Source organism: Emiliania huxleyi (assembly GCF_000372725.1).
Source record: "Emiliania huxleyi CCMP1516 unplaced genomic scaffold EMIHUscaffold_7, whole genome shotgun sequence".
Classification (NCBI taxonomy): Eukaryota; Haptophyta; order Isochrysidales; family Noelaerhabdaceae; genus Emiliania; species Emiliania huxleyi.
The window spans coordinates 980,366-996,968 of NW_005196756.1; the positions used below are offsets into that span (position 1 = coordinate 980,366).

Below are 16,603 nucleotides of genomic sequence, written 5' to 3' on the forward strand. Positions count from 1 at the left end.
TAGTAACGCGGAGCGGTGCTGTGCGGCGCCGAGTCGTGCGCGAGGCGACCTCCTGAGGCTACCTGAGCTGGCAATGGATGCCACCAGGACGCACGGCTAGCAGGAGCCAGTCAGGCATGCCCTGCTGTGGAGCAGAGCCAGCTGGCGCACCGGCGATACTAACTCAGCGCGCCGCGAGAGGCGAATCTGGGCGACTTTGGAGGCGCAGTTCTCGAGCTTGCCGTCGACGATTGATGTCGGGTAAATTGTCACTGCCGTCCGGGAAGGTCTTCTCTCAACAGGCCGAGCGCCGTGGCCTGGCTCGGCTCGCCGCGAACGCCGCGAATTTATCAGGACCAAAACTCACGAGACCTCGATACTAACAAAAACTACGATACATGAGGTACGGCACAGTACAGGAAAACAGTACAGGAAAACATGTCCGAGATCTCCGTCTCCGTCTCATCCGGCCTGACCGAGGACCAGCTCGACCGCCTTGCCGGGCTCGAGCGGCTCGACGCGCTCGACCGCCGCGACCGCCGCGACGCGTGCGCGGCGGCGGAGGCAGCCGCAGTTCGGTTGGGCCGGCTGGACAGGCTGGACTCGTTCGATGCTGAGGCGCAGGGGCGCGCACTGCTCAAGCGGCTCGTCGACGAGTGCGGCCAGGAGCACCTCGTGTCCGGATGGCCGCGGGATCGGGCGGCATCGGCCGACGAGAGGAGGCTGCAGTCGCAGCTGCTCGCTCTGCACCGCTCCCTCGCCGGTGGCCTGGACGGTTACGTGTGCCGAGCGCGCGAGCTGCTCGAGGCGTCGAGGCTCGGGCGGAACCCGCTCGACGGCTACAGCCCCTCGCTCCCCGTGGGCGAGACGCTGGACTTTGGGCGCGGCGCTTTCCTCAAGTACGAGGAGGAGGGCTTGGCGGCGATGCGCGGCGCGGCGTTCGTGCTCGTTGCAGGCGGCCCACGCCGCCCCTCCCGCCGCCCCTCTGGCTGCTGCACGTCGCCTTTTCTGCCGATGCCCGTCGTCTGTGCCATGTCGTGAGCGGGACCCTGGCAGCAGGCGGTCTCGGGGAGCGACTGGGCGCATCCGGCATCAAGCTCGACCTGCCCGCAGAGCTGGCGACCGGGACCTCCTTTCTCGCCCTCTACGCGCAGCACATCCTCGCCCTCGGCGCCGCTGCTGGCTCAGCCGCTTGCTTGCCGCTCGTCCTCATGACGTCGGACGACACGCACGCCCGCACGCTGGCGTCGCTCGAGGCGGGCGACTACTTTGGCCTCGACCGGCGGCGCGTCTTCCTCCTCAGGCAGCAGGCGGTGCCTTGCCTCGCAGACGCAGGCGCCGCCCTCGCAGTCGACCCGAGCGACGCGTCTCGTGTGCTCACCAAGCCAAACGGGCGCAACTTGCCCGGAGCCCGCAACTTCGGCGGGGGGAGAGGGCAAGACGCGTGGACCGCCGCGCCCCGTAGGCACGGCGAGGTGCATCGGCTGCTTCACAGCTCGGGGCTCGCCGCCAAGCTCCACGGTGACGGGTGCACGCACCTCGTGTTCTTCCAAGACACAAATGGCGCCGTCTGGGCGCTGCGCCGGCCGCCCTCGTTTTCTGTTCACTCTCGTGGTTGTGGGCAGGGCTCGTCTTCAACGCGGTGCCCGCCGCCCTCGGCGTGTCCGTCCGGCGCGGCCTAGCGCTCAACTTCGTCTCGGTCCGGCGGCGCGCGGGGGACGCGTCGGGCGCGCTCATAGAGCTAGTCCGCGAGCGCGGCGGCGGCGACGGCGGCGGCCGCGTGCTCGCCAACGTGGAGTACAACCAGCTCGAGCCGTTGCTGCGCGCCGCCTCGGCCGGCGCGTCGGGCGACGAGCCGGACCCGGCCACGGGATGGTCGCCCTACCCCGGCAACTGCAACCAGCTCGTCGTCGCGCTCCGTCCGTGCGCGGCCGCGGGCCGCCGCACGCGACGCGTCGGACGCGCCGTGAGACGTCGGGCATACACGCGGGTAGGTACGTGGAGGTGCTGGCGGCGAGCGGCGGCGTGGTGCCCGAGTTTGTGAATCCAAAGTACAGCGACGCGTCCCGCAGCGGCTTCAAGAAGCCGACGCGGCTCGAGTGCATGATGCAGGACTTGCCGTGGCTCCTCCACCGCCATGCGCCTCCGCACGCCGCGCCCGTCTCCTTCACGGCGATGGACGGCGCTTTCACGTATGCCCCCGCCAAGAATTCGCTCCATGAGGCGCGAAAGAACGCCGCCGCTGGCCGCTCCCCGGCGAGCGCCCCATCTGCCGGCTCGACCTTCTCTCGCGAGAGACGTACCGCGAGACAGCCGGAGTCTAGGCGAGCGCGTCCTCTGCCGAGCTCTCCCTCTACGCGGCCAACTGCGCCCTCTGCTGCGGTGGCGGGCTGGCTCCTCGGATGAGTCGGTCGACTCGTTGCTTGCGTGATTAGGCGCCATCCTCCGCCTGGCGGGCGCCGCGCTGCCGCCGCCCGCAGAGGCGACGGTCGCTGGCGTGCAACGGCTGCCGGCGACGCCGTGGGTGGTGCTCACTCCCGCCTTCAAGCCGAGTGTGGGCATCGCGCTCTCTCGCTTCTCTGGTGGCGCCGCCATTTCGCTGACCGCCAGTTCTGGCTTGCTGCTGGATGGCGACATCACCGTCCAATCGCTCTCACTCGACGGCGCCCTTCGCATCTCCGCCGTGCGCGGCGCTCGCGTCACGGTCCGCGCGCTGCGGGTGAGAAACGCCGGTTGGAGAGTGCGAGAGCTGTCGCCCGAGGAGGCCGCGGATGAGGCGACGCCTGAGGTCCTGCGCTTGCGCGGCTACGCACTCGACGTGCTCGAGGAGAGGGTGTTGCACTTTGGCGTGCCCGGGGAGCACATTGTCGACGAGGCTTGACCGTCACCACGCCAGCCGTGGGGGCTTGACTGACCGTCGTACTAGATGCATGTCTGATGCATGTGTGTATAAACTGCAGCCAGCCGGCAGGGTGTTACTAACCGCGCGCTGCGTCTCTCGCGGCTCGGTCGCTGCTACACACGCCGGGGGGCGACGGCTGCGGAGACTGCGCGCGTGCCGCGCCTTCCTGTTCCTCCCTTCCAGTGGCAGTGCCTGCGCGAGGCCAGCCTGCGTCTGGTCTCACATCACACATGGGAGAGAGTCGCTCTCACAGGACACACACGCAGCAGTCAGCACGGAGGAGCACGGCTGTCGGCTCCGCTCTCGGCCCTGGTCGCGCGCCGCCCTCATAGCTCATTCTTTGCCGCGCCTCGCGCGTTGCTCTCACATATTTACTTAATTACACTCCTGCGCAACTGGGGCCGGTTCGACTGCCGAACGCGGCTCGCCCCCCCCCCCCCCCGCCCCCCGACGTGCTCCGCCCCTGGTGAGCCCTCTCCTCCCGAGGCAGCCGCGTCAGTGGAGGTCCCACCGACTGGTCTCGTAGTCCAGAGAGAGGGCGAACTTGTAGCCCGCCAGCGGTCGGAGCGCCTCCATCATCTGAGGCAGCGCCTGCTCGGACGAGCGCACGTAGGCCCACGCTTCGTAAAACTTGCCCATCGTCTCCGGGTCCGTCGTGAGCACCGCGACCCAGTCGTGCAGCTGCGCGTGGTTGAGGCCGCAGCAAACAAAGGAGCGGAACTTGATATTTGGGTTGGCGGCGGGCCCCTCGAGCCCCGTCGAGTTGACCTCCACCACGGTCGCTGTGAGCGACTTCTCGGCAGGAGTGTAGCCGCCGCCGCCCCGCTTGACTCTCTCGTGCGTCGCCTCGCATGCATGCTGCACAAAATCCTGCATGGGAAGCAGCAGCGGCGGGGGTCGGTGCAGCGGGCGGGGCGCGTGGTGCGGCGTGGCGCGGCGCGGCGCGCCCAGATGTGGTAGCGGCCGATGAGTTTGAACGACTTGAAGCCGTGCAGCAGCACGCGCGAGAGCGCGGTGCACAGCTGACCGCGCACGAGCACCGCAATCTCCTTGTTCTTCTGGTCATTGCCCAGCAGCTCGAGCGTCTTGCCCGAGCCAGCGACCGCCGCTTGCGCAAAGTGCGTCCCGATCGCGGCTATCGCCGCCTGCAGCACCGTCAGCGCGTCCGAAGGCGGCGCCATCATCGACGCCACCGGCTGGCGCGCGCCGCCGCCCGCCTTGCGCGCGACCGCACCGGCGGTGGGCGCGCTGGACGCAGCGCCTTGGGTGATGCCGAGGAGGTCGAGGAAGCCCCAGCTCGCCTGATGCGGGCGTGGCGGGGCGGTGGGGTGTGTGTCGAGCCCCCAACCCCGCCCCAGCTCTCCCTCCAGCTCGCCTTGCCCGAGGTGGAGCCGCGCGCTTGCTGCCGCGACACCGCCTGCGCTAGCGCCGCCTTGGTGCTCGCCGCCGACGTGGCAACGCTCGAGCGCGGCCGTCCAGAGGCATCACGCGGCGTGCGACTCCCCCCCCCTGCCAGCAGGTCGTCCACCTGCTTGCGCGAAGCCGCTAGCGCCTCCTCCAGCGCAGCGACCTTCTCGGCCAGCGCCGGAACCTGTTCCGCCGCCGCCTCGAGCTTCGCGAGCCGCGCGTCGAGCTCGGCCGACATCACGATGCCGCCGCCGACGCCAGCACTCCCGCTTCCGCCGCCCGCCCCACTGACGCCGTTCGCAACCTCTGCGGGCCGGGGACGCGACTTGGCGGCGTACTTGGCGGCGTTCGCGCCGCCCGCGCTGCTCTTGGCCATCGCGCGAACCCGCTCCGTCTCCCCCGCCCGTCGCGCCGCTGCATCCGCCTCCTCCCGCTCGCGCGCCGCCGCGGCCGCCGCCCGCCGCCGCTCGCGCAAGTCGGCCAGCGGGGCGCCATGCGTCTTGCGCGCCGCGTGGCCGCGCGCCATGCGCTGCACAAAATAGGTTGCCCAGTGGAAGCGGTGGAAGCGCGTCATGGCGACGAGCGCGCGTCCACGCGACTGCAGCCGGATGGCGGCGTTGCGCCGCCGGATCTCGCGCGCGCGCCGGACCGACAGCTTTGGCGCGGTGGCCATCAGCAGCATGAAGCGGCACGCGGTGACCAGACGGCGCAGCAGCCGCAGCTCGGCGAGGAAGCGCACCATCCGGCCAACAGCGACGACGGCGATGGTGTGGCGACGCCAGCGCTTCTTGATGAGCCACCGGCGGACCTTGTTCGCGATGTCGGGCGCGAGCTCCTTGTAGTCGGAGCCGGTCAGGTCGTCGAGAAAGGCGAGCTTGCCTGCGCGGAAGAAGACCTTTGTGATGCCCAGCTGGTAGTCGGACTTGTCCAGCCCGAGCGCGAGCAGCAGAATCTCGCAAAACGAGGGCGAGTCGAGCATCGCGATGCTCTTTGGCATGACGTCCTTGTACCGCTCGTAGAGCGAGTCGTACGGACAGCGCGTCGGGAAGCCCTCGTGCATCAGCCGCAGCGCCTCCATCATGCCTAAGGCGACAGGGAGGACAGGGCTCAGTTTTGAGCGCCGCCTCTCCACGGCGCCGCCGCCCCCGCGGCTTGCCCGAGCAGCGCAGCTGGTGGAGGACGTGGCCGCCCGCGAACGCGCTCGGCTGCTTCTCAGTGTTTGGGTTGATGCAGCGCACGAACGTCGAATTTGTCTCGCGCAAGTTGGTGAGCAGCGAGGTGAGCTGCCCGCTGAAGTGCGCCGAGACGCTGGAGAACCGAGCGCCGCTCGAGCCCTTGCCGGCGCGGCTCGCGCGGCCGGGCTTGGCGGCGACTGACGCGCGTGCCGACTGGTCCGCCTCGGCCACGATCTCCGCGAGGAGCGGCGCGGCGGCTTGCTTCAGCACCTGCTCGAGGTCGGCGTGCAGCGAGTTGTTGTTTTTTGCCAAGAAGCCGTCTGCGGTGTACGTCACCTGCCCGGCATAGTGGCGCACGACGAACCCCTCGTTGGCGAGCATGTTTGCGCCGCGCCCCACAGCGGCGAGCACAGACTCGCGCACTGCGGCCGCGTGCTGCTCGAACAGCTTCTCCACAAACGTGCGGTGCGTCGTCTTTGGCAGCTTGCACTGCTCGTCGAGCAACGCAAAGAGGCCAACCGGCGTGTCTGGCGGCCGCGCCGACAGCATGGCGATGCAAGCCTGATTGTTTGGCTCGTCGATGGGGTCCCAGACGATGGCCTCGCGCAGGTAGATTTCCTGCTCCTGGCGGAAGATGCAGGTGTTGAAGTGCGACTGCAGCATCTCGTTTGCAAAGTTGATGCACAGCTGCTCGAACGAGTTCGTCTCGAACTGCTCAAAGCCGAAGATGTCAAGCACGCCGATGAAGGCGCGCGTGTCGGCCTGCGTGAGCAGCGACTGGTTGACCGCCCGGACGAGCCAGTCGAAGAGCTTCGCGTAGATGGCCTTGGCGAGCGTGTCGCGGGAGTAGTTCGCCTCCTGTGCCTTGAGCGGGATTTTGTACACCGAGCCCGAGAGGGACTTCATCGTGCGCGACGTCAACGCCTCCTCGAGCGCCGCCGGAGGCAACTGCATCAGCCGCGCCGTCGCGTTCACCGCGTCGGGCGCCGAGACGGCGCACGACTCGGCGTCATCCGTCGAGTCGAAGCCGATGTTGCCCAGGTGCAGCAGCGCCGCGAGCAGCGCGTTGATGCCGCGCTGCTGCTCTCCGCTGATGCCAATGGTGCGCATCGCGGCGCACATGTCTGCGTACGCCGTCTTGTCGTCAATCGCAGAGACCTCGATCACACCGGCACTGAGGTACGCGTAGTCTTGCGGCGCGGCCAGCGACAGCTCCGCCTTGTCGGCGGCGGTGAGGCCGGCGAAGAGCTGGTAGAAGGCATGGTAGTTTCGCTCGAGGGGCGACTGCACCACAGTGCGCGACTTTTCGAGCAAGTAGGTTACGACGTCGGCGCCCACTAGCCAGTTGCGCGCGTCGAAGTGGATGCGCGTGAATTTGCCGAAGCGCGAGGAGTTGTGGTTCATCACCGTCTTGGCGTTCCCAAACGTCTCGAGGATCGGGTTGCACTCGAGCACCTTTTCCGACAGGCTCGAGAGCAAATCGGACGCGCGCCTGCGTGCGACAGGCTTGAGGCGGTGGGAGAGGCGCCTCACCGCCGAGACACGCACGTGTGCGGCGGCGGCGGCGGCGGCGGTGGCGGCGGCGGCGGCGGCGGCGGGGCGGGGCGGGGCGGGGCGGGGCGGGGCGGGGCGGGGCGGGGCGGGGCGGGGCGGGGCGGGGCGGGGCGGGCGGGCGGGGGGGGGGGGGGGGGTTCGACCCCTTTCCTCCGAGGCGTTGCCCCCGCGCTTGTCCACCTGGCGTGGACGCAGGCGGGCGATTGGGCGGCCTCGGCCGGGGAAGGTAAGCCCGACCTCAAAAGGCCCGGGCGGTGGGACCAGGGGGCGAGGCGCGGCGTGCACCTTTGGCGCTCCGCACATGGCCAGATACTTCATCACAATCTTTGCGCTCTCGGTCTTGCCGGAGCCAGATTCGCCCGAAATCATGATGGACTGCGAGGTACCGTCGACCTGCGGACAGGCGGCAGGCAGCGTGGCGAGGAGGGGAGGGGAAAGGGAGGAGGGCGCTCGCTCTGGGCCCGCCTTCATAGATCGAAACGCACGGTCTGCCATCGCATACAAGTGCGGCGGCAGCAGCCCAATCGACTTGCCGCGGTACGCCTTCATCACCTCGGCGCCTGCGCAGAGGGCCACAGGCGCAGAGGGACCGTTCTGTGGCGGATGGATATAGTTGTGAGCGCTGCGCTCCCCTCGCCGCACCGTAGCACGCGAGCTTCTTGTACGGGTTGACGGCGATGAGGATGTACCCCGTGTAGGTGTAGATGAGGTCCTTGGCGTAGCGGTGGCGCCTAGCACCCATGGAAGCCCCGCCCTCGGGAGGTTGCGCTGGGGCCGGAGCTTGGAGCCCGTGTGTAGGGCACAGGTTGAAGAGCAGCGATGGCTCGTGCAAGTGCATGAGCTGCGTGTTGTCGTCCACGCCGTTCAGGTTCTCCGGGTTCATCGGCTTGGCCAGTGAGCCTGGAAACGCCATGACCTGTGCGGGGAGGGCCGAGGGCGACCCCGTCTCGCTGTGCGCATCCCTCAGCGTCACTCTGCGGTCTCTCGGGCGGCGCGCGTCACCTTGACCTCGCTCGCAGAAACGTGCAGCTTGACCTGCATCCGATCGCCCTCAGAGTCGTGCTGCAGCACCTCGCCAACCGCATAGCCCTCAGGGGAATGCGGGAACCAGAACTTGGGGAGCGCGTCGGCGGCGTTCGCCCGGCTGGTGGTCATCACGGCAGCCGCTGACTGCTGGCGCTGGTGGCAACCGCGCTTTTCCACCTGGGAGGGAGGGAGGGGGCTTGACACGTGAGTAGCTTGACACACGAGGATAGCGCAGCGGCATATGCAGCGCAGCGCGTGTGACCATCACAAGCGCAAGGGCACGCGAGCGCCGTGTTTGTTCGCGCGGGTGGCGCTTGCGCGAGGGAGGCGCGTGGCGCAAGGCGTTGGGAGAGACTATGGCTGAGCACGGCTGGCGAGGGTGCCGGCGGCGGCGTGTGGCATCGGCAGCAAAGGCCCGGCAGTGGGCCGGGGGCAGGGCGGAGTGGGAGCGGGGGCGGCGGTGCCGACGCCCAAGCGGCGGGGCGCGCGGGGCGGTGGTGCGCGCGAGAGGGCGTGTGGGGCGGTGGGGCGCGCGCTGTGTGTGCGCGCATGTCGAGGCGGGAGTGGGGAGGAAGCGCGCACAGCAAACGGCTCTTCGGCGGGGCTGCTCGAGTCGAAAGAGTGAGGCGAAAAAAGGTGCCGAGGCCGAGGTACGCGCCTCAGCGGAGCTGGGAATAGGACCGCGCAAGCGGCGTGGCGTGGAGCGGTTGTGCATCCCACCGGGGCCCCCTCTGCGCCGGGGAGGCGTTGTTGGAGGCTAGGACGCAAGCGTCCGTCGCCCTTTTTCAAACTCGGGGCCGATTCCGAGAGAGTCAGAGAGAGAGAGAGATTTTTAGAATACCAAACAACTCTAACACTCACACGTCATTTGGGGCCTGGAGCCCTGTTCATGCGCGCGCGAGACGTGCAGACAGGGCTGCCAGGTGAGAGCGAATGGCGCGGTTCACGCCTCGCACAACAGAGAGAGAGATGCGCTCTGCATGGTGGGACATAAAAGAGAGCGAGTACTTGGGCGAGTAGGCTGTGCGGTCAACGCTGCCGCGCGCGACTTTGCGCGCGAGGCGGAGAGAGAGATTCGAGGCGGCGCAGCTTGAGAACGTTTGTTCCGATTCCGCTGCGCTCCGACCCGAATTTGGAGGGCCATGAAATTTAGAGAGAGATTTTTAGCAATACCAAACAACTCTAACACTCACACGTGTTTTGAAATTTAAGGTGTTGCTGCGCAAAAGGGGTCGGACACAGGGCGCAGCTCATGCTAAGAGCTAGAAGAGGAGATAGAGAGATTAGAGAACAACCACCCGTCCCGTTATTGCGTACACCAGAGCGTGGCGAGGGAGGCGCGAGGCTCGGGCCTCGGCGCGGCCCGTCGGCGCCTAGGGTTAGGGTTAGGGTTAGGGTTAGGGTTAGGGTTAGGGTTAGTGGCGAGGGAGGCGCGAGACTCGGCGCGGCCAAGCGGCGCCTAATCTCGGCAAAATCCAAATTCGTAAATCAATCTGTTAAAGCCACCATCAGCATCACAAACAAACAAAGCTACCAGGGGCTTCCCGCAGAGCTGTCGTAGCCGGCCACCTCGCCACGCCGCCCGTTGTGCTCGGGCCGTGTGTGACGAGGCCGTCGAGCTGCACCGCCGTTCCCTCGTGAAGCATGGTTGCCTCGATGGCCAGGGCGCGACACCTCTCAGTCTAGCGACCTGCCTCCAGCTTCTCACTGGCAGTCTCTCACTAGACACTACTAGACACTACCACAGGCACACTGACAGGGGCGGCGGGCGGCCGAGGCACACGCCGAGGGTGGCAGGGGCGGTGGCAGGAAGGAGATTAAAATGAACACAAAAATGAATGAACTCGGGGGCACGGGACGCGGCACAAACGGGGCACAAACGCCAGGCTACAAAGACGGGGCGGAGGCACGTAGTGACGCAAGGGAGTCTAGGCGACGGTGTCTCCCACAGACTTGTGTGGTGTGTGGGCTTCGTCACCGCTAATTGCATTCTCGATCCTTCATATCGAGGCCCTCTCATTTGGCCGATCTCGATGAGCTTTTCTGCCCGCCGTGGGCCAACAAGATTGTCAACGAAACGATCATCAGGTGCTCCTGTCGCGCGCCCCTCGCCCCCTCGTCGCCTGCCGATCACGCCGTCCATTTTGCGCGGCAGGTGCCACCTGCGGTCACGCACAGGAGTAACATCTTCACGATGGCACGCGGCACGGTCATAACCATCCTCATGGCCGCTGTTGGTGCAAACGGGTTCGCATCAAGTCCTACAAAGACCCTCGATGTCGCGATCATTGGCGCAGGCACCGCAGGCACATACACTGGATGGCGCCTGCTAGAGGCGGGCCACCATGGGCCTGAGGATGTCCAGATCTTTGAGCGTGTCAACCACGTTGGCGGCCGGTTTTTCTCGCCGGTCATCGGTTGCGATGAGGACACTGAGCGTTCACCACGCACTGAGCTGGGCGGAATGCGGATCCGCAACACCGACGCCATGATGCTCGGCGTCTGTCGCACTCTCAACATTGAGACTGGCCCGTTCAACATGAACAAGAACGTGCCGAATCCGCCTGCGACTCAGGCTGAGCCCTTCAACCAGGCCGCGTACAACGAGCAGTGCGAGGGCAAGATCCCTGGGTGCGCTGGCGACGAACCCACCGCGCCCATCTTCCTCGGCGGGCTATTCAGTGACCGCGAAACTGTGGAGGCGCAGCTCTTGGAGAAACAGACCTACGCCCCGCCGACAGACAACACCGAGATGTCGATGTTTGGCAAGGTTCCCTACGTCATCGACGAGTGGCCCCCGCCTCACGTCGTCGCAAGCCGCATTGAGGCCAACCATGCGACAGGCACTGGCAACCCTTGCAACATAAGCAACGCGCACCACATCATGGAGGGGCCGACACACTCCGGGATCGGGTACGGTGGCAAGAAAGTGTTCGAAACCTCCACCTGGGACGCCCTTGCCACGGGACAGGGCGTCGATACGAAAGCTGTCGGCACGAACGAGTTCCATCTCATTGACTACCTCTCAGGCTACCAGGGCTACCTCGGATCCAAGTGTGCAACTACCATCTTAGCCCCACACTCTCCCCCCCCCTTTTTTACGGTAGCCCACACTCCCCCCCCCCCCCCCCTCCTACAATTCTCCCGCGCCATGCATCGGCGTCAGATCCGCCGTCAACGTCGGTGTCAACGACGCCACCTTCGCCCCGTCGGCCGAGGTCGTGGCGCCCCTCGAGCGCCCTACACAGAGTTATACGCGCCCGCTACGAGGCATGCAGGAGATCCCGCTCGCCATGGGCCGTGCGTTCTCGGAGCTCGGCGGCACAATCCAGCTCAATCATCAGCTACTTCGTGTCGAGAAGAGAGACACCGACTACTGGTTAACCTTCCGCAAGACGTGGACCTCCCCGTGCTCGGACGTGACGACCTTTGAGGGCCCTGGCGGGGGGGAGCTCATCACTGTGGCAGCAAAGCGGGTTGTCGTTGCGCTGCCTAAGTCTGCACTCAAGCGCGTCCAGTTTGTCGACTCCTCTGGCCGACTGCAGGATCGGGTAGACGCTCTGTGCAACGCCATTGCGTCCGCTCCCGCGATGAAGTACTTTGCATCGTATGCATCGCGCTGGTGGGAGACCTTCGCGCAGGATAACCACCCGGACTTCCCGAACGACGAGCCGTTTAACGTTGGTCGCGTCACCGGCTCCAACGTGGTGCCAAATTTTTTTGCGTGGTACCCGGGCGTGCAGCAGAACGCAGACAAACCGCGACCCCAATGCGTCGACGAAAGCATGGGCGTCATCCAGACCTACGTGACGGGCTTCTCCGACCGCACGTATGAGGGATTGCTCAGGCAGCAAGAGCAGAACCAGTGCAAGGAGACCGACGTCGAGCAGTGCAGCAAGTGCTTCAGTGATGAGACGGGATTTGTCGGACCTGCCGCCGACCATGTGACCAAGTCACTCGCGGACATGATGCGCTACCAGCTAGCGTACACCTTTGGTCTCGATCCTATCGACGACGCCGACAAAGTGCCCGAGGCCACTCAAATCAAGTACCGCATCTGGTCCAACGACAATCCCGTCACCCAGACGGATTCTTGCCACTACTTCAAGTCGGGACACAAGTGGTGGAAGCTCTACGAGGAGGCGCGCTTTTTGGACACGGGCCTACACCTCATTGGCGAGGCGTTCTCCTTCAACTGGTTCTGGGGCGAGGGCGCGATGGAGACTGCGGAGTACATGCTGCAGGAAGTCATGGGCTTGAAACGACCGTCGTGGCTTTCGCGCGAGGAATATTGCTGGGCGATGCCGTACTGGTGCCTCTCGCCTACTCGTAGCGGAGAGAAAAAATGGCATGTTCGTTGATTACGACTGAATACTCTGTATAGGTCCATCCCGCGCCGCAACTCGGAATGAGGATTCATTTCTCCCGCCGACCAATCCCACCTGTGCAGCGAGCTGCTTGCTTGCTGGCTGCTGAGTGAGTCCGCGCGCAGCCGCTGAGATCATTCTCTCCGTAGAGATCGCTGCGCGGATGTTTTTGGCGTTGCCCCCGGGTGGTTGGTTGCGCTTCAGGCCGGAGGGAGCAGGCGCGCACCCTCGCATGCTGAGATCCCGTGTTTGTTTCTCTTGCTCCTTTCCGCTTTTCCAGGGCGAACGGGGGGTGTCGTCGTCTCTGACTCTGTCACACTGCTGAGTGCTGTGTTGGTCTCGTTTCTCTCATCACGCCATCAGCCTCGTTCTTCGCGCATGTCTTGTCGCCCTAGGGGCTCGGGCCCAGGCCTGAACTCCTCACTGCACTGTCAGTGTATGTGTGTTGCAGATTGATTGTCCCATGTGAGAGAGTAAAATAATAAAACAGCAACAAACTTTTCGCTTTCTCTTTTTGCACAACACTGGGCACGTGCCAGTGCGCGCCAGTCCCGTGCCCAGTGTTGTGCGAGGGAGTTTTGTTGTAAGATTCTCTTTTTGGCGCTACACTCCATGCATCCGGGCTGGGGAGTTGAGTTGCATATGCAGTGGTGGCACTCGCTGCTGTCTGCCGACCCGATCTCACTCGACCCTCTCTGCGACCTCCCGCCCGTACCCCTACCCGCCCTTTGTCCTCTCCGCCGACCTGACGCAGCGATCGGACAATGACTACTTTGACGGGCACATCCTCGCTCGACCCACTCGGACACGCGCTCAATCGAGACGGATAAGACGGGGACACACCCCGCACCGTCCGCTGTGTCGCCGTCTTTGTCCGGAGTGAAAAGTCCAACGCGCTCGTCGTCGGCGGCTTCCTCCAACCTGCGCCGCGCTCGGCGAACCTCGACAGCGCCTTCGGTGGCATGCAGCTCTTTGCGACAGAAGCCTGGAGAGCAGCTCCTCTGCTGCTCACACACTCTGCACAGTTGACACAGCCTACTGTGCGGCTGCCACAGCTGTCACAGCGATGGGCTCGCCCTCACTGGCCCTCAGTCACTTGTGCTGCGGCTTGTGTGAGCGACACTGCTCGGCGACTGCCGGCACACTGTGAGACCATTGGTGTGAGGTAAAACCACGCTACCAGCGCTTGGTCACATCAGCCCCGAGGTCATATACATCCCGGATCGCACCGCGTGGAGGACACATGGAGGAAGTCACGACATGGGCAACTCAGGGTTCCGGCTCCTAGCCGGATAGGGGGTCTGCACGCCCTACCTACCTACCTATCCCCAGGCCGCGCACCAGGCCGCGCAGCGAAGCGAAAAAAGATGAAAATAGTGGTACCTACCTATTGCAGGGCCCTCTTTTGGGCGAAACAAGACCAACCTACCTACCTATCTGGGAGGGGCCAGCCAGTGTGGACAGACCCCCTATCCGGCTCGGCTAGGAGCCCGGGCCCAGTGTGCACTGGGTTCCAACTTTTCCGGGGTGTGGTATGGTACCGCCCAAAGCGCAAAGGGTGGCGGGGGGTGTGGTTGACCGCCCTGGAGGCTGTGCGAGTGCTGAGCCGAGGCCGTGACGGGGTGAGCTCGACCCTCGAGAGCTTATCACATGCATGACATGAGTTTATTTGGTTTTCTTTCTCCATTCCCGCCCGAAATTCCCGGGGTGTCTAGAACTACGGCTCAACATCGGCACACACGGTGGGTTTCAAGCGAAGGGCACTCACGCTGGCTGCACCCGTGCACGGGCCGCAGATCCATCTCAGATCGCAGCAGGCAACGCCCATCTCTCTTCGTTTGACATTTGACCCAGCTCGCAAACGCAAACCCAAAAACGAAAGAAAAGCGCGCAATGCACACTGACGTACGACGTACCGCGCCTCTACACACTGTGTCTCATACGAGCGTACCGGTCCCTCGAGCCCAGTCCCTTCCTCAGACTCTCTCCGGCTCCACTGACTGCTCAGCACGCAGCTCACCGCGCGAGCTCCATCAGCTGCGCCCAGGAGTGCCCGGCCTCTGGCGCCATCCTCTCCCAGATCACGCTCTTTTCGACGTGGTCCTTGGCCCGCTCATGCTGCTTCTCGATGGCAGCCACCATCATGCGGAGGATCTCGCCGCGCGGGAGGCTCAGCAGCCCACCACAGGGAGGTTTCGTCAGTCTCGGCGTCGCATCTGCCGCGCCGAGATTCGACGGACCGAAGGGGTAGAGGCTAGCGCTCTCTGTCGAGAAAAGCGCAATACTCAAGAGTGACAACGATTACTACATCTCGAGCGTGCAACGCCGCACAGTGCTCAGGGTTCGAGCAGGTGCAGGCGAGTGGAGGGGCCCCTGGCAGAGCCGCCAGGCAGCACTGCGGCTGTGTGGACATGAGTATCCCCTCTTGCTTCTCCTTACCGGTCCGTTCTCCTCGCCTACGGACCACCATCGCAGCTGCTGCCTCCGCTACCAGCTCTCGGGCTGCTGCAACGGCAGTTACCGCAAAGATCTCGCACCGAATGTGGACCCTGCCTTTCGCCGCCGCTACTTCCGACGTCGCCGCTCGACACGACCGGAGCTGTACGCGATGAACACGCGACGATCGACACGCCCTCTCTGCCTTGTGTGGCGATTATCACGTCGTGGGGGAGTGTTGGGCATCTGTTCGACGTGGCAATGCCACTCTACCTCATTGCTGTCTCTTCCTCGTCTCGCCTCCTCGCGCTAGCCCGTCCCGCTGTCCAACGCCTCTGGCAAGAAGTCCAATGCGCCTCTACGAGGATGGCATGCCTACGCTCAGACACATTCACACTCTGCTGTTGTTGTCTGCCGCATCCTCATTCATGAAGACTGCGGAGACAATGGGGGAGTGTTGGAGAGTGTGAACTCAAAACCTACTTCCTGACCGTAGCCTGACCGTCCTTGTGTAACCGTCTCATGTTTGGTTTGTCCTGCCGCGCACATTGTCATCGACTTGTATCCGACTTGGTGGCTGTGGTGATGTAGCGATGGTGTGGGTCTCTAGTGACCTATACAGCTCCTCCGTGTTCCGTCTCCTGACACCGTCAATCATCAGTACTCGCGTACCTTTCGCCAGCTCCCAGCTCGGCCTCGTGCTCGGCTCGTTCCCCTCAACACCTTTCGCCAGCTCCCAGCTCGGCCTCGTGCTCGGCTCGTTCCCCTCAACACATCAACTTTTGACACATTCCTCAACACTTTGGCGCATTCAACACGACTTGCAAGCTGTGGCTTCGTGTGCTTCTACCTGGTGCTTCCCTCACACTCGCTGCCGGCATTCGCGAGCTTCGTGAGACGCACCCGGCCCTCGCAGGTGTCCGTCCGTCAACTTGAGGCCCGCCGCCGCCAGCCATCCCAAGCTAGTCCCCAACAGACGCAGCACTGCCAATCGACACAAACAAAGCCCGTCGCCCGCCCAGAATAGCCCCAATACACACCCCGGAGAAATGCGACAACGTCGCGGCTGCACCTTTGGCAAGCGTACTTGGGCGGTCTCCGCCGTCGGCTACCTCGCCGGCCTCGTGCCAAGCCTGCCTCGCATGAGCATATGGCGAGTCATCGTCTTTCCCGTTCGCCATCCGCGAGCGGAATGCTCGCTCGCGTCGATTCGATGCTCATCTGCCCGAGAGGGATGATCTACCCGGCGCGCGAGCGGAGAGGTGCCTCGCCCCCTGCCCTTCATCACCATCACCGCAAGCATCATCATGATGACTGTCCTCGTGCCGTCGTCAGCAAGTCAAGCATCACCATCGTCACCGTCTTCACCAGCATCCTCGCCCTCATCCTCGTCACCATCCTCATCACCATCACCATCCCCGTCCTCGTCAACATCCTCGTCAACATCATCACCATCTCCTTCATCGTCAACATCCTCCCCTTGATCGTCATGATGACGCAGGCCTCTGCGCGCTCGGACATCCCATCCATCCCTTGAGTGCTCGGGCAACCCCGCGCTGCTCATGAGGCGTTTAGGGGTGAAGATCCCGGGGCGAGCCGACAGGGACTTGGCTTCGAGCAGGCGCGCAGCTCGCGCACGCTCTCTGTGTACACCGTGGCCTGCCCAGAACCTTCCCGGAACCTTCCCTGCAGGTGCCGCTTCGCCCCGGACGAGGCGATGGGATGGGCCCTCCCTCCGCCCCCTCCCCCCCCCCCCC

General features: G+C 64.8%; 4 protein-coding genes across 4 annotated transcripts in view; 3 read left to right on the top strand and 1 right to left on the bottom strand.

The window, feature by feature from the left end:
- Window positions 1-417: 417 nt before the first annotated feature.
- On the top strand, window positions 418-2,976 carry EMIHUDRAFT_426133 (DP-N-acetylglucosamine pyrophosphorylase; the record flags this gene model as incomplete). Its single annotated transcript, XM_005761936.1, is given in 6 exon segments — window positions 418-917; window positions 1,022-1,350; window positions 1,420-1,590; window positions 1,605-1,902; window positions 1,974-2,278; window positions 2,415-2,976. The coding sequence occupies 6 exon segments, from the start codon at window positions 418-420 to the stop codon at window positions 2,858-2,860; spliced, it is 2,049 nt and encodes a 682-aa protein (XP_005761993.1). The 3' UTR covers window positions 2,861-2,976.
- Window positions 2,977-3,376: 400 nt separating this feature from the next.
- On the bottom strand, window positions 3,377-8,654 carry EMIHUDRAFT_448407 (hypothetical protein; the record flags this gene model as incomplete). Its single annotated transcript, XM_005761937.1, has 10 exons — window positions 8,626-8,654; window positions 8,020-8,220; window positions 7,821-7,933; window positions 7,660-7,748; window positions 7,319-7,577; window positions 5,470-6,955; window positions 4,824-5,360; window positions 4,230-4,655; window positions 3,883-4,182; window positions 3,377-3,751 (listed from the first exon to the last, which is right to left on the bottom strand). The coding sequence occupies exons 2-10, from the start codon at window positions 8,170-8,172 to the stop codon at window positions 3,377-3,379; spliced, it is 3,738 nt and encodes a 1,245-aa protein (XP_005761994.1). The 5' UTR covers window positions 8,173-8,220; window positions 8,626-8,654.
- A 1,223-nt stretch (window positions 8,655-9,877) lies between these two features.
- On the top strand, window positions 9,878-12,455 carry EMIHUDRAFT_198070 (hypothetical protein; the record flags this gene model as incomplete). Its single annotated transcript, XM_005761938.1, has 5 exons — window positions 9,878-9,981; window positions 10,054-10,131; window positions 10,222-11,097; window positions 11,210-12,355; window positions 12,428-12,455. The coding sequence occupies 5 exons, from the start codon at window positions 9,878-9,880 to the stop codon at window positions 12,453-12,455; spliced, it is 2,232 nt and encodes a 743-aa protein (XP_005761995.1).
- Window positions 12,456-15,439: 2,984 nt separating this feature from the next.
- EMIHUDRAFT_198071 (hypothetical protein) overlaps window positions 15,440-16,603 on the top strand; it is a gene marked incomplete at both ends in the record, with an annotated part of 5,348 nt that continues 4,184 nt past the window's right edge. Inside the window, one exon of the mRNA XM_005761939.1 lies at window positions 15,440-15,448. Coding sequence (XP_005761996.1) covers window positions 15,440-15,448 — 9 coding nt within the window. The remainder of the gene's footprint in view (window positions 15,449-16,603) is intronic.